Source organism: Schistosoma haematobium, chromosome 6 (genome assembly GCF_000699445.3).
Source record: "Schistosoma haematobium chromosome 6, whole genome shotgun sequence".
Classification (NCBI taxonomy): Eukaryota; Metazoa; Platyhelminthes; class Trematoda; order Strigeidida; family Schistosomatidae; genus Schistosoma; species Schistosoma haematobium.
Window position 1 is genome coordinate 14,336,227 of NC_067201.1, and position 15,816 is coordinate 14,352,042.

At 32.7% G+C, this 15,816-nt stretch overlaps 1 protein-coding gene across 1 annotated transcript in view; it reads right to left on the minus strand.

The window, feature by feature from the left end:
* The window catches only part of ZAP70 (Tyrosine-protein kinase ZAP-70), a 122,300-nt gene that overhangs the window by 79,833 nt on the left and 26,651 nt on the right, over nucleotides 1-15,816 (minus strand). The window contains exon 2 of the mRNA XM_051216913.1: nucleotides 7,568-7,963. Coding sequence (XP_051065544.1) covers nucleotides 7,568-7,838 — 271 coding nt within the window. The 5' untranslated portion in view covers nucleotides 7,839-7,963. The remainder of the gene's footprint in view (nucleotides 1-7,567; nucleotides 7,964-15,816) is intronic.

Here is a 15,816-nt window from a genome sequence, read left to right on the forward strand (position 1 = left end):
TTACAAAGAATCAAAATGCTACAGAATTGTAAACTTATACAAAAACATATCAAAAGGGGTCGCTCAATTTCGTGGATTAGTTGAAGTTAGACATTAACACCACTGGATGCCGGCTCAGTGCTCTAGAGGTTAAGCGTTCGCGCGCGAGACTGATAGGTCCTGGGTTCGAATCTCGCGGGGGCGGGATCGTGGGTGTCCACTGCTGAGGAGTCTAACAATAGGACGAAACGGCTGCCCGGTGCTTCCAGGCTTTACATGGTGGTCTAGCTTCAAATGACTCTTGATCTCAAATGTTGTACAAAGACAGTCAATTAGCAATGTCTATTTTTCAATGGTCATTTAGTGTTAATGAGCCTCTCATATTAAAAGAAAAACTATCAAATCTCCACTAAGAACAAAATCAAACAACTGCTTATGCTTAAATATGATAAATAGAATTAAATACTTCATAATTGCGTAATACGATAGAATATCAGTTAAACAATATATGCATTTTACGAAGTTTTCTTTTACACAATATGTATAAAAATCATATTCAGGAACATTGATAAAGATATCAAGTGTCGAATATAATGTTATCAGAGACTATTAATTTTCGTCAAAATTAAGAATAATAACTCGATTTCTCTTCTGGAGCGTCTTACGGTATACTCATGAGATGATTGAGCGATTTGAATTGAGGAAAGTAAAGCATAATTCAGACTTATAATCTTGTGGTTGGAAAGTTAGCGGCAAACACTACTAAAAACAAACTCTATGTACTATAATTCGTTTGTATTTTAGTTGTATGAATCTTAACATTGATATTTCAAAATTATAATTGATCAGTCTCTTTTGATATTTGTCCATTCTGTAAGGATTGTTTCAATATTGCCATTAAGTCACAAGCATTATGATCACAGTCGGATGATGGTTAGTAATGGAATCAAGAATACACGTTTCTTCTTATTTGAGACTTATCATCTCCATCTCGAAGTTCAAATTTACCTTAGGATTCAAACCCAGTACCGTCAGCTTTGAACGCTATCGCGTAAACCACTGAAATAATGAATCCAATTAATCCTGAATTTCACTTCTGATCACCATCCAACTCTGTCTATAATGTTTATGTACATTACACTTGTCTGACGAATAATTATTTAAAAATATAACAATACATAATGTGACGAAAGATTACGTTCGAAAAGATTCACATCAGTCGAACAATTGCTAAGAGCCAAAAACTGATAGGACAATCATAATATTCTAGATTGTAGTATATCAGTAGTAAGTGCCAATGAATTCATTTAAACGAGACAACTAGACCATTAATCTTATTTTCAAATAGTTCTCTAGTTAATACTGATCCACAATGTCAAGAACAAGAATCACTCTGAATTAATTTTTATAAATTATCCAAATGTATATTTATATATATACTACGAATGACCAAAAAGTGATTGTAACCAAAGAAGATAATTTTAGCAGAAACTAGCATAAACGCAAAAACACATAATAAACCTTAAAAACCATCATTTTAATGTACCTTTTTAACAGCAATTCATTGAAACTGAAAGCAACGGATAATTTAAACACTGGGTAATTTATTGAATTTTTTAGTAGTATTCATCAAGAATTAGTCGAAGATGAAGTAGTCACCACGAGAATTGAATCATTAGATGAACTCTAGGTGTTCATAGTAGAAAGATCTCATAACCGAAAAAAATAATTGTTCAGTTCACCCTAATTCTCAATGTAACTCTGACTGATGTCAAGACATAATGAATACCTACCTTCATAAACTTCATTTAATAAATTTTATCCAACGATAAATTAGTTACTAAAATGATGTTTAAATTTTTAAGATGAAAGTATTCCCTATTTTCACACACTTTTATACATAATATCCAATCGAATATTCATTCAAGTAGAAACAAAAACACTTGTACCTATGGATTTTCTTCTGTTAATATGATATAACAGTATACTCGAATCATCTGTGAAAAAACACATCTCATATATAAACTATCTATGAATCCGATTTTATAGTCTATCAACAACTAGATGAGCCTATATCATCACAATCAGGTGATATTTCTTAGAAAATTTGAGTTCATTGCTTACTACTTAAAATTCTTAAAGTATGTATTATATTGATGTATGAATTCAAATAGATAGAATCATGTGAATAACAATTATGCTAAGAAATGTCAACATTTTACAATTAATTACTCCATTCAACTTGGAATAGATGAATTATAGCAAACAATAGAATCGATGATACTCAGTTCATCCTATTTGGGATTTGCTAGTTAAATATCTTTTCATCTTAAATGTATTGATGTTTATATTTAGAGCCAGACCAGGTATCTTTTGAATTAAATGCTCAATAGTTTATAAACTGAAATAGTGAATCTAGACAATTATTAATCTTTCCAGCTAGTCTTGTATTACTTTTAAAATTATTTACATCATAAACTAATGTTGTAGATATAAAGTATGTGTTAAAAGATATGAGGGACTGAACAATAGTTGCTTCATTTTTAACAGTTTCTCAACTGTAGCCTTCAAGTTCTTTAAACTATTAATTTAAAATCTAATTATTTTATTGATCTTGTTTTTCGTCTTGAAACAATGTCATTAATGTTGTCATTGTCTTGATTCAATATTCAATTAAAACTTCAGAAAACTTTGTTTCAATTGATTTTGAACACTAAACAGTAAATCATTTTAAAATTACATATAATTCGCTCAAAACTTATCAAGTTAATTTACAAAGAGAATTGAATGCTCTAATCATTGGTTCATTGATGAGGGGTTATTTATGAGTCAAACTTTAAAACACTGGATGGCCATTTCCTCCCAATATGGAACTTCTCAGCAGCGAGCATCCCTGATCCCAAACTAAAGGGACTTTAGCCCAAGACCTGTGGTTTAACGATTGAACGCCTAACCTTCAGACCACTGGGGTGGTATCAAACGGTGTTAATATCTAAATTCAATCGATCCATGATCTTACGCAACCATTCATCGATTGTATGAGGTAGATAACTGTCTCACACCTGACACCGATTGAACTTCACTGGCCATAGCTTCTCCCTAGAACTCTAATAAATCCATCTTGAAACTAGACACTACTGAGTAAATGATTATTATCAGTATGGAGATTTGTGGAAATTGTAGTAATTTCAAAGTTGAATTCACGAGTTCAATACTTCCAGATTTTCAATAGTAGTCTAGCTTAGATTAACTCGTGAATCCAACTTTGAAAATATTCTTTATTTCATATTCTTTATATTCATATATCTCCTCGATAATATTTACCAGGAATAATGAAAATATTTATCTTTTTTACATACCGAATCATTGAACTCATCCGTTTTCTTATGTAATTTTATACAACATATTATCATTACAATATTTGAACATGTAAAAGTAATTGGAATTAAAATCACAAATATGAATTTAAATGAAATAAACAAAGTGAACTGGTTCAAAATTATATCTTATTAGTTTATTGTTAGTTTACATATTTGGTACAAACTAAACTAAAGTAGATCAGATATGACAAGAAAACATCATCTATACCAAGAACATACTTGTAACTGACAAAAAGAAAAAAAAAGGAAAAAAAATATCCTAAAAACTGGATTATATTGTCAAAATTCTTTTAGTGATAAACAAAAGGAAAAAGTTTTCTTTCGCATAAAGATTTGATGACAAATAGGAATTTCAATGGTTAATATCATGAGTCAGTTGAAGCTAGACCACCATGGAAAACCTGGAAACACTGGACGGCCGTTTCGTTTTATTGCGGGACTCCTCAGCAGTGCGCATCCACGACCTCGCCCCCTGTGAGATCCGAACCCAGGACCTACTAGTTTCGCGTGCGAGCACTTAACCACTAGACCACTGAGCCGGCATCCAACGGTGTTAATGTCTAACTTCAACCAACCCACGAAATTGAGCGACACATTCACAACAGACCTGGTTGACCTCCACTGGTCACTATATTAATTTAGGTTAGTTCAGTTTGACTAGTGTGCTCACTTTCAAAAATAAAGAACTTTAACTTAGAACATAAAAATAGTTACTCAGTACTTTTCAATTTGTTTATTTGTTTGTTTTTGATAGGTTTTGAGCCTATAGTGAAAAGTACCTTCAAGTTCTTTTTCAAACAACTTATCAATATTTTAATAAAGTTGAGTTATGAGTACTCATCGAATTCAGAACGCAAGTTTTATCCCATTTAGGTCTCATTTGCTGGATATATCTGTATCTCAGTGTTAATATTAAGGATGGAAGTCAAACACAGTATCGATATAATTATACACCAGCATACCTAGCCCTTCTATCGCATACACACCAACAAATGCAGATAAAGACAACCACTGTAGCAACAGTCTCTGCATCAGTAGGCCTCAACATACACAAGGGAAAAACCAAGGTCCTCAAATACAACACGAAGAACACCAATCCAATCACACTTGATGGAGAAACTCTGAAAGATGCAGAATCATTCACATACCTGACAAGCATCATCGATGAACAAGGAGGATCAGATGCAGACGTAAAGGTGAGGATTGGCAAAGCAAGGGCTCCATTCCAACAACTGAAGAACATATGGAACTCAAAACATCTGTCAACCAATATCAAAGTCACAATCTTCAATACGAACGTCAAGACAGCCAGTTCTACTGTACGGATCTGAAACGTGGAGAACTACTACAACCATCATCAAGAAGGTGCAAGTATTTATCAATAGTTGTTCACGCAAGATACTCAACATCCATTAGTCGGATACCATCAGCAACAGCCTTCTGTGGGAGAGAACAAACCAGTTTCCAGATGAAGAGGAAATTAGGAAAAGACGATGGAAATGGATAGGACATACATTACGCAAATCATCAGACTGCATCAGGTGGCAAGCCCTAACTTGAAATTTTGAACGGAAGCGGAAAAGAGGAAGGCCGAAGAACACATTACGTCGGGAAATAGGAGCAGATATGTTAAGGATGAATAACAACTGGAAAGTGCTGGAAAGGATTGCCCAGGACAGTGTTGTATAGAGAATTCTATGCTCCTTCACGAGGAGTAACAGGCGTAAGTAAGTAAGTAAGTAAGTAAGTATACTATCCACTTAGTTATTCGTTTCAACTAGCCAATAGCTTATCCCCTTATATTCTTGCGTCTGTTACACGAACTGAGTTGAAAATTTTCTTCAGATTTGTTTAATTATTTCATAGTTCAGATCAATTCTCCAGAAAATCCCATAACCAAAAAAACAAGATAATTTTTTTCACGTCTCAAATATAAAACACGATAATATTTGTTTTTCAGTCATGACCATTAATCTGAAAACTTGTCAGCTTACTAAAAGAAAACTATATGATTAAACCTATTTAATGCATAATAATAATGCAAAATCTCAGTCCAACTGAACGCTAATCCAAAGTCTGGATACCTAACTAGCTAATAGCTTATCTCGTTCAACCACCAAATAAATAATTTTAACTGTTTTAAACACGATGTATCATCTGAATAAAACTGACAACTGACTTCAAATTCAAAATACTACCTTGTTACAGATTAGTTGACAAATTTGTCCTCACTACATATAACATTGAATATACCAAGTATAATCTATCACTTTAACGTTAAATAAATAGGTAAAAAAAGGTATGCCAAGACTGTTAGGCCTCTAAGCAATATTCACATTATCATGGTACATTATGGTTAGAACACTGTGAAATTATTTTGTAAGCAATGATGGATAGTGGCTAGCAGTGGATTCCAGGACGCGCGTTTCGTCCTATTTGGGACTCATCAGCTTGATGTGCCTGTACCTCAGAGTTGATGTTCACTCTGGGACTCAAACCCAGTACCATTTGCTTCAAACGCCATCGCGTTATCCACTCAGCTACTGAGTCCTGATAGCCACTTGCTTGTGCATGTGGCGTGAATTTAAATTTACTTGGTATTGTTTGAGTAACGCGATGGCGTTTGAAGTGAATGACACTGGGTTCGAGTCCCAGAGTGAACATCAACTCTGAGGTACAGGCACATCAAGCTGACGAGTCCCAAATAGGACTAAACGCGCGTCCTGGAATCCACTGTTAGCCACTATCCATCATTGCTTACAAAAAGCTTGTGAATTAAGGCAATATCCAGGCATACGCACAGTGTGCATATATGCCAATAACAGACTGATCAATTGCAGTCTTAAAACTCAATGGGAAGATACAAGCCAAACAATGCCAAGTGAACTGTGAAATTATTGTTTAAACTTATCGGTACAGCAGATAAAATGGATTGTATACGAGTTAAATATAGCCTTTATAATTATAGTGGAAACATACTTTAATGGTATTTGTTCGACTTCCGAAAAAAAATAATCGCATCTAGTAATTTACTTTATTACCATAATAATTAGCCATTTAGTAGGTTTCCACCAAGTCTAATAAATTTCTACAATTGGGTGATCACTTGGTAATGAGTGACCAATATCATGTATGTCAGGTCCTTCTTGGTGCAAATCTAGTTCTATTGATCAAGTTGTAATGACCCACTAGTCTAAACGACTCAACATCCACTGCACTATATTGATATGTAAGGTAGTGTTTGAAGGTAATCGACAGGAAACCCCGAATAAAGACCTAGATTTCGTGCTATTTTGCACTCGTGTAACCGTAGTCTTAATGGAACTGATGTTCCTTGAGGGTTTTAATCCCGTTTTCTGTCGACTACCTCCAACCACCACCATTTTATAATCTAATAACTAATTACAGCCAAACTAACCTAGATTTAATGTTAACCTACTGTTACTATTGCCACCTTACTACTGCTACTCTACTATGTGTATGATATACAATGTAATTCGATAGTTTGTATTTACCCTAAAACTATAAAAGTTGGAATAGTGGAAAATTAGGCTGTAGCTTTAATATTTACCGACAGAACTAATTGTTTGAGTCCGATCCTTAGTGGAGAGAGAATGAGAACTCATGAGAATTCTAAAACAACGAAAAAGAAAGCCATTTGGTACGTGCTTAGTTTTCAATCATTCTAAGTCTAAGATGATAACTAATTTGAAAATACAATTACTTTAGGGGATTTGGGGAGATTGTTGAATTTCATAGCTTACATCACAGAAGGATCTTAGGTAATTAATGAAAACCGAAATATATTGCGTAGGTTATTCTTTCGAGCGTGAGACTCTTGAGCTGCTCACATCTATAAATCCAGAAGAAATATAATAAAAGAGCTTAACCTTTAGACCAACGAACCAACGCCAAATCGTTTATATGTTTGATTTCAGCCCATTCGGTATATTGCGCAACCCTCTGGGTGTGCAACTGCCCCATACCAAACATTGCTAAAACCTGGGGAGAGATCCCCTCTAGAACTCTAAGAATCAGCTCTCGAAACCAATCGCTGTTCAGTAAATGAATATCATGACTATTAGGAGTTTATACCACTTAATAAATTTCACAGTTTACACCATCGACTGATTTTACGTAGAAGATTAAAAACCATGAAGTATTGAAAAATCATTAAATCTACAACTACTAATTAAAGGATAACTTACCTGTTTGAATTCTATACGAACAATCTGTTTGTCGTTCCACATTGTAATGATGTACACGACCCAAATGACATATAGATACAGCGTAATTTCTATTTACTGATTCACGTAATAAAAATAGACCTTCGTTAGCTCCATGTGTAAATAATAATTCTTCAGCTTGTTCACGTGTAATTTTTCCATAGAAATAATTTGTTGATTCAGGTGGAATAGCTCCAGGTAATAATGTCAGTAGATGTGCTGGTGTCACTACCACATTATTAGTTACATTCATATTATTATTACTGTTATTATTAATAATAATATTGTTATGTATGGAATCAACCGTTTTGTTGGTTTATTTTTTAATGTACAAACTGGTGAAACATTTACATGAAAATTTGTCTGCATAAATGTGAACTAAAAGTGAGTTGAAGCAACAAAAAGAACCAAGATAATAGGTCAATATGAAATAAATTCAAATAAACTATCGTTTTATTATCTCCCTAACAAATTAACAGTATATATATAATCAGATACTAAGGCAAATAAATTGTCAAGATTAATTTAGTTCGAGCAATTTATGTTATAGATTGACACGTTATATGATGTTCTATTAAAAACCTAGAAACATTGAGTAGTCGTTTCATCAGGACTTACAATTCGAAGAACTATCAGTGAGCTGTTATGAGTTAAACCCTATCAAATATCACTTGATAAAATGGTCAATTAGAATACCAACTTCCATGATATTGTCCTTGCGCTAAACCAATGACACGTCAACCAGCACTACTAGCTTTGGATCAACCCTGGATCCTTATTAATCCTTGATTTAGTAGCTTCTCGCTTAACCCTGCCCGTTGAGTCTAAAACACAATATCCGCATCCAGTGTATGAACAATATATTTCAGATATACGTGGTTTATATACAAACAGACCAGGATCCACGCACCAAAAAACGAAAAATTATAATTAAACAAGATCAAGCCAAAAGTGACTATATAGGAGACAGTGACTGAATGATTGGGAATAAATTAAGAGCAATAAGTTGAATAATAGTAAATAATAGGTCAAATGAAAGTTTATGATAAACGATATATATATAATCTAATTATTATCCAATAAGAGTATATACGACAGTAGTCCACAAATAATTCCTAACAGTTACCATTCATTTATTCTTTGTTCGGATATGACATGAACAAACCTAAGAACTACAGGTTTTGTTACATCAAATAAACCTCATTTTTAATTTCAATCCGTTCTCTGTATATAATCCGTTACCACTGTTGAATAACTGCTGTATACGTAGTAATGTATGAACTTCACCAGTTATGATTTCCCACTAAAACTCATTTGATCCTTTTCTAGGTTATTTACCAATGGGTATATGATTATCGTAGTTCCTTAAAGTTTTGTAAGATCTAAAATTTATTTGCATCATCTATCACAAGTTTTAATGACCAATAAAACTTTTATTTACCATTTAAAATTATTTGATATTTCAAAACTCCTGTTGAATAGAGCACCTCTGAGTTAGTATCTAGAAAGAACTATCTTCAGTAAAAAGAAACCATCATTGTTTAGTATTTTGTCTGGTTAAATAAACTTATTGTGTTTTTTTTTAATCAATAAAATGTTCAACTATCATCAGATTTTGTTCTCTTCATTGTATGGTGTAAATCACAGTTTACTCGCTATTTCTATCTACAGTCTAATTTGATTTAATATTTCATGTAAGTCTTTTATAATCAATAATCAAATTTGCATTATTAAGACATCCTATTGAAAAGAGACAATAAAACCACATGAAGTTAGTACCATTATTTTCTAGAAGCAGTTTGTATTTAAAAACTTTTTCTCCTCATCAAATGAAGTGTTTCTAAAAACAACAGTTATTGTAAGGTCAGTCTGATTTGTGACCATACAGATCAAATTGTGTGAATAACACACAGATAAGATCTTACACAAGAATAAACCGATGACTTCAAAAAGATTTTAATCTGATATATATATATATATATATATATATATATATATATATATATATTGAGATCATAGACAGATCAATGTTAGACCACTATTGAAAAACTGGGAACAGTAGACGGCCATTTCGTCCTAGCATGGGACTTCTCAGAAGTGTCCATTTACGACAATGCGCGCGGTAATCAAACCTAGGATCGCCCGTTTTTAATGTTTGTCCAACTTAGATCGACTCATAATTTCAATGAAATTCAACAATTTCCACAAATCTATATTGGTATATGTATTTATTCGACCAATAAACGAAAAATTGTATAAACAGAGTATAAATACTTTGTTTTAATAAAAAGAAGTCGGTTACAACTTTTGAAAAACAAAAAAAGTGATTAAATATTTCGGTTAGTGTTAATTAACTTTGTTAAACTAAATAAGAAAAATATCATTAAAACAGAATAATATGACCACGTTTATTGTCTTAATGACCTTAGTAACACTTGTTATTGGTGGAAAGATGAACATTATGATTTAGTATCTGGAGACCAAAACATTTCTATCAGACTACTTACTTTTCATAATAAGTAAATTAAAAATTTCAACACGTGTGTAGTGGATAAAAAATACCATGGTCGGTATAATTATATGTTTGAAATAAGTGAACAACTAATCAAGTAGATTAAGCGTTCGCGCGTGAAACCGATAGGTCCTGGATTCGAATCCTTCGGGTGGGATCATGTATGCACATTGCTGAGGAGTCCCTTACTACGACCAAACGGCCATCAAGTGCTTCCAGGTTTTCCATGGTGATCTAGCTTAATTTAACTCATGAATTCAACCATTAATCAAGAACACCTCAAATATTTAATTATTTTTAAATAGTATACAGATATTTCCATATTCAAACAATATAATCCATTTAAGGTTATAACAAATATAATCAGTTTATAGAATAATGAAAATATTAACTATTATCTAGCTGGTGGCGATCAAAATAGACCAGTTATACTATAAAACTAACTGTCATTCTACATTCACACTGGTATAAATGTTGTATATGGATTATGATTACCAGTAGAATCTTAATAACAAAAACAACTATATGACAGATACATCAAGCTGAAAATCCCCCCCCTCAAAAAAGAATAAAAAGATACATCCATGTCCTGTATTCCACTGCTAAACATGATCCATCTATCCTAAAATTTGAAAATATTCGAGAGTATATTTCTGTGGTTACGAACATTTACGAATTGTTCGTAATATGGTTTCAATTGTCCAAACAGATGTATAATTTGAGGAACACTATAAAGCATATGGTTAAATGTATTACAGAGATTAAAACAGTATTTAATTTTAATTCTTCTCAACTCATTTACCAGACATTATTATTATACTTGTGTTTGACTCATACTTTGACTGAGCACAAATCATACTACTTAATACTTCAGTGCAAGTTAGGCGGAGTGGGATTCAAACCTGGAACTTAAAAGCTGCAAAGTGAGTGTCTAATCCACGAAGCGACGACTCCAAATTAAACGCTAGTAAATAATCATGACATATCTTTAAGACAACCTGTTAAGCTTTTTTCGCTTAACTCTTAATTATAGGTTCAGTTTTACATTTTTATTATCTCCGAACACGTGAAAATGTAATAAAAATGTTTTAGTTCATTTTATAACTGGCACTATTTACGTAGTAAAATCGACATTGAAATTAACATCAACTTTATCAACTAAATTCCTCACGAGTCGATTTAAACTAGACCACCATTAAAAACATGAAAGCATTGGACGTCTGTTTTGTCCTACTTTGGTCCCTTGGTCTTTTATTCTTTTTTTTAAAAAAAGGAATTACAAAAACGGTTAAAAAAAACTGATCGAAAATCATATGTTAGAAATAAACCTCAACTATTCTAGAAGAAGAGGAGGAAACAGCTCAATAAGAAGTTCAATAATTGAACACCTTGTGAACACAGGTCACTCAATCAAGACAAACACGACGTTCAAAGTCATCTACAAGGTAAGTAGAAGTCTTCCAAAAGCAATTAAATTGCATCTTCTTAGCATTGCCGAAGCGATATCTATACATCTGGGAAGACCAGGATTGTGTGTACAAAAGAAATTGGTACGACCTCTTCTTCTACCATGGTCTTAATGTCTTATAATTTTTTAGAATATTAAAGATTCCCATTGTGAAAATTAGAACAACACATATAAGCGAACAATTGTTTTCAATTAGATCGTCATCAGGCTTTACTCTAATATACATGAATATTTATACGAAAATTTTAAACCAATCAAGGCAATATGAGTCAATAATCACAATGAAATAGAATAAGTCACTACACATAATAGGTAAAAGTACAAGTTGATAGTACGAAAACAGGTGAACAGATAGTGGTAAGAATAATAAACTACAATAACAAACCCCAATCTATGTGTACAGAAGAAATACGTGACTCCCCTATCCCTTCCATGGCCAGTTATAACTTAACTAACAATTTTTATTTTATTTTTTATTTTAAATTTTATTATTATCATTATTTATTTTATTCTATCTGTGTTATTGTTAACCTTATTTCCACATCCATTATTTGTTTGTCATTATCCGCCTCTTTGTATTCTTCACTATCTAATTATTTACACACATCTTATTACGTAATGACTTTTAATGTTTTGTGATTACTATTCCTAGTCTATTTACCCATGTTTATTTGACCTTCTATTTCCAACGATTAACTATTGATAAGAGCTTTGTTATTGTAGTTTATTATTCTTACCACTATCTGTTCACCTGTTTTCGTACTATCAACTTGTACTTTTACCTATTATGTGTAGTGACTTATTCTATTTCATTGTGATTATTGACTCATATTGCCTTGATTGGTTTAAAATTTTCGTATAAATATTCATGTATATTAGAGTAAAGCCTGATGACGATCTAATTGAAAACAATTGTTCGCTTATATGTGTTGTTATAATTTTTTTCTCTCCTTTTTTTCTTCTTCATACTCTTCTTCCTTTATAGCCATCTGCTTCCCCTTCCATCTTTCTCTTAATCCTTCTATCCCCAGCTGGTTTATTTCTGTTTCTATGTTCCTCCTGATTACATTTAATCTCAATTTCAACATTTTATCTTTTCATGCTGAGCTATCCTTTCCCAATGATAATCTCCCTATCTACCTTTTGATGAATATTTAAGCCATTAACAATCAATCGATTATTAGTTTCCTTATTTTAAAAAACTTTTTTTTAATACCTTTATTTATTCTACTTCACTGTCACCATGTCTAATAGAAGTTCATTATCATTATTATTGTAATTATTAACACCCTGAAAAATAGGTATATATATTTGCGATTGTACAGCTTTGAAAATGAATTCGCCGTAAAGAGAACTCTTCGCTGAATCAATCTTTCTTATTAAATATCTTGATGGGTGTATTCCGTTTACATAATAAAATAAACACAAATTGTAGACTAAATATCAGAAAATATATATCTATCTTAAAGTCAGTATTTATCAGTGATCAAAGTAAAAACATAAGTTCTGATTATCATTATTAAAAGCATGATTTATCAATTAAACTGAAGGGATCATAGAAGAAATTTTGATCAGTCGATCAACAGTTAAGTGAAATAGTTACATTACTGTTAATTTATAAACTGTGTTGAATAAGAGACAGTTATCTACTGTAGGAAATATTGTGAATCGATTGAAGCTAGACATGTACACCATTTCATTATGGCTCAGTAGTCTATGGATTAAGGTCTTACGTTTGATTCCTGGATTCAGAGTTATGAATGTATACCGCTAAGGATTTCCATACTAAAGTGAAACGGCTGTTTATTACTTCGAGTTTTTCAGTAGCTGTCTAAGTGAGATTAGTTAGTGATTTGAACTGTGAAGGTTCTACAGTCCCCACAAATCCTATTATACTATGTCTAAATACATTATTAAATAGTTAGTGGAGTAGAGATCTGCTCAAATAATAATGCTCTTTTATCTAGTATGTATGCGAAGACATTACTATCTCATTGTACACTTAATGATATCAGGCTAAATATTTCAAACACATTACTAAGTAATTTAAATTATGTGGGTAAAAAATGATACACATTGAAGCAAGTAATTGAATAATAGACCGATTAGTAATTACACTTGAATTAAATAAGTAGATATATTGATGAAGATTATTATATGTTCCCATGTTTCTCGTTCTATCAGCAACAGCCTAATTATGGGAGAGAATAAACCAGTTTCTAGATGAAGAGGAAATTAGGAAAACATGTTGAAAGTGGATAGGACACACATTGTGGAAATCATCAACCTGCATCACGAATCAAGCGCTAACTTGGAATCCTGATGGGAAACGAAAAAGAGGAAGACCAAAAGAACACACTGCTTCGAGAGTTGAAAGCAAACATAAATAGGATGAGTAGCAAGTGGAAAAAATCCCAATCACATTTAACTAACTGTACAGTCACTAGTATGATCCATACTAAAATCCCATCCGTGCATATCGTTTTTTTATCAGTAACTTTTGTGAAATGAATCAACGGAAGTGACCTATATAAGTAGTCACTTTGTACTGCCTAAAATTAAACTGGTTGGTAATTTGTTTTACTTGTCTTAAAGTTTATGAACTTTTCTACCTCAAACACAAGATATATTATGTTTCTTGTTAATCATTCCTCTTTATGGGTGAATAAGTAATTACCTTAATCAAACAATTCAAGAAGGTATATGCTCCAATCACATATCAATCTGACCTTATTCGTCATAAATATTACGTTGCATTTAATTTATTATCAGAATGAGGGTTTATGGAGATTGTATTAATTTAATGGTTGAATTAATGATTTGATTTAAGCTAGACCACTATAGAAAACTTGGAAGTACTGGATGGCCGTTTCGTCCCAGTATGAGATTCCTCAGCAATGAGCATCCATAACGCCGCATGCAGGACTCGAACCCAGAATCTTCGGTCTCATGCATTTTATTTAGATGTCTATTTTCTAATCCAGAGTCATTACTCCTTTCCTCAAATGGTACTATGTCCTTTTATCCCATTTTTATGAGTCATCGAAATTCGGTATTTTTTACACTTTTTTATGTAAACATCTGCAACCGATTATTCTAACATCTGATACATAATCTTAGCAATAATCAATATGTTTTGAAAAAAACAATTAAAACTCTATCACTTTAATCAGCCATTCTAAAAAAAGACGAAATTTCACTTGCATCACTGACTGACATTGGTCAGACGTGGAGTGAAATCCATGACAATTCAGACAACTGGATGTCTAATTGAGATATGTTAATGATTCATAGTAGACCAGTATTCAACATTCCTCACAACCTAACCCTGCCTATATTAAAATAAATTTCATTATATTTCAGTTCTGAGGCATCTATGCCTTTCACTACTACATGATCTCGATAATATTTCAAACCTATTCATAAAATCTGAATGATTTCATTTAACTAGAATTTCTCATCATAATAATGACAGGAATCTTTAATTTAAGAAAAAATGGTGAAACACACACACAGTCAGTCATAAGCAGCGGTTCAGGTTGTCTCATGATAGCAAAATTACTTACTTACTTACGCCTGTTACTCTTCGTGAAGGAGCATAGAATTCTCTATACAACACTGTCCTGGGCAATCCTTTCCAGCACTTTCCAGTTGTTATTCATCCTTAACATATCTGCTCCTATTTCCCGACGTAATGTGTTCTTCGGCCTTCCTCTTTTCCGCTTCCGTTCAAAATTTCAAGTTAGGGCTTGCCACCTGATGCAGTCTGATGATTTGCGTAATGTATGTCCTATCCATTTCCATCGTCTTTTCTTAATTTCCTCTTCATCTGGAAACTGGTTTGTTCTCTCCCATAGGCAGCTATTTATAACTACTTGTACCTTCTTTATAGTGGTTGTTGTAGTTCTTCAAGTTTCAGCTTCGTACAGTAGAACTGCCTTGACGTTCGTATTGAAGATTCTCACTTTGATATTGGTTGAAAGTTGTTTTGAGTTTCATATGTTCTTCAACTGTAGGAAAGAGGCCCTTGCTTTGCCAATCCTCGCCTTTACGTCTGCATCTGAACCTCCTTGTTCATCGATGATGCTTCCCAGGTATGTGAAGGATTCTACAACTTCCAGAGTTTCGCCATCAAGAGTGATTGGATTGTTGTTCTCCGCTTTGAATTTGAGGACCTTGGTTTTCTCCTTGTGTATGTTGAGGCCTACTGATGCAGAGACTGCTGCTACACTGGCTGTCTTGATCTGCATT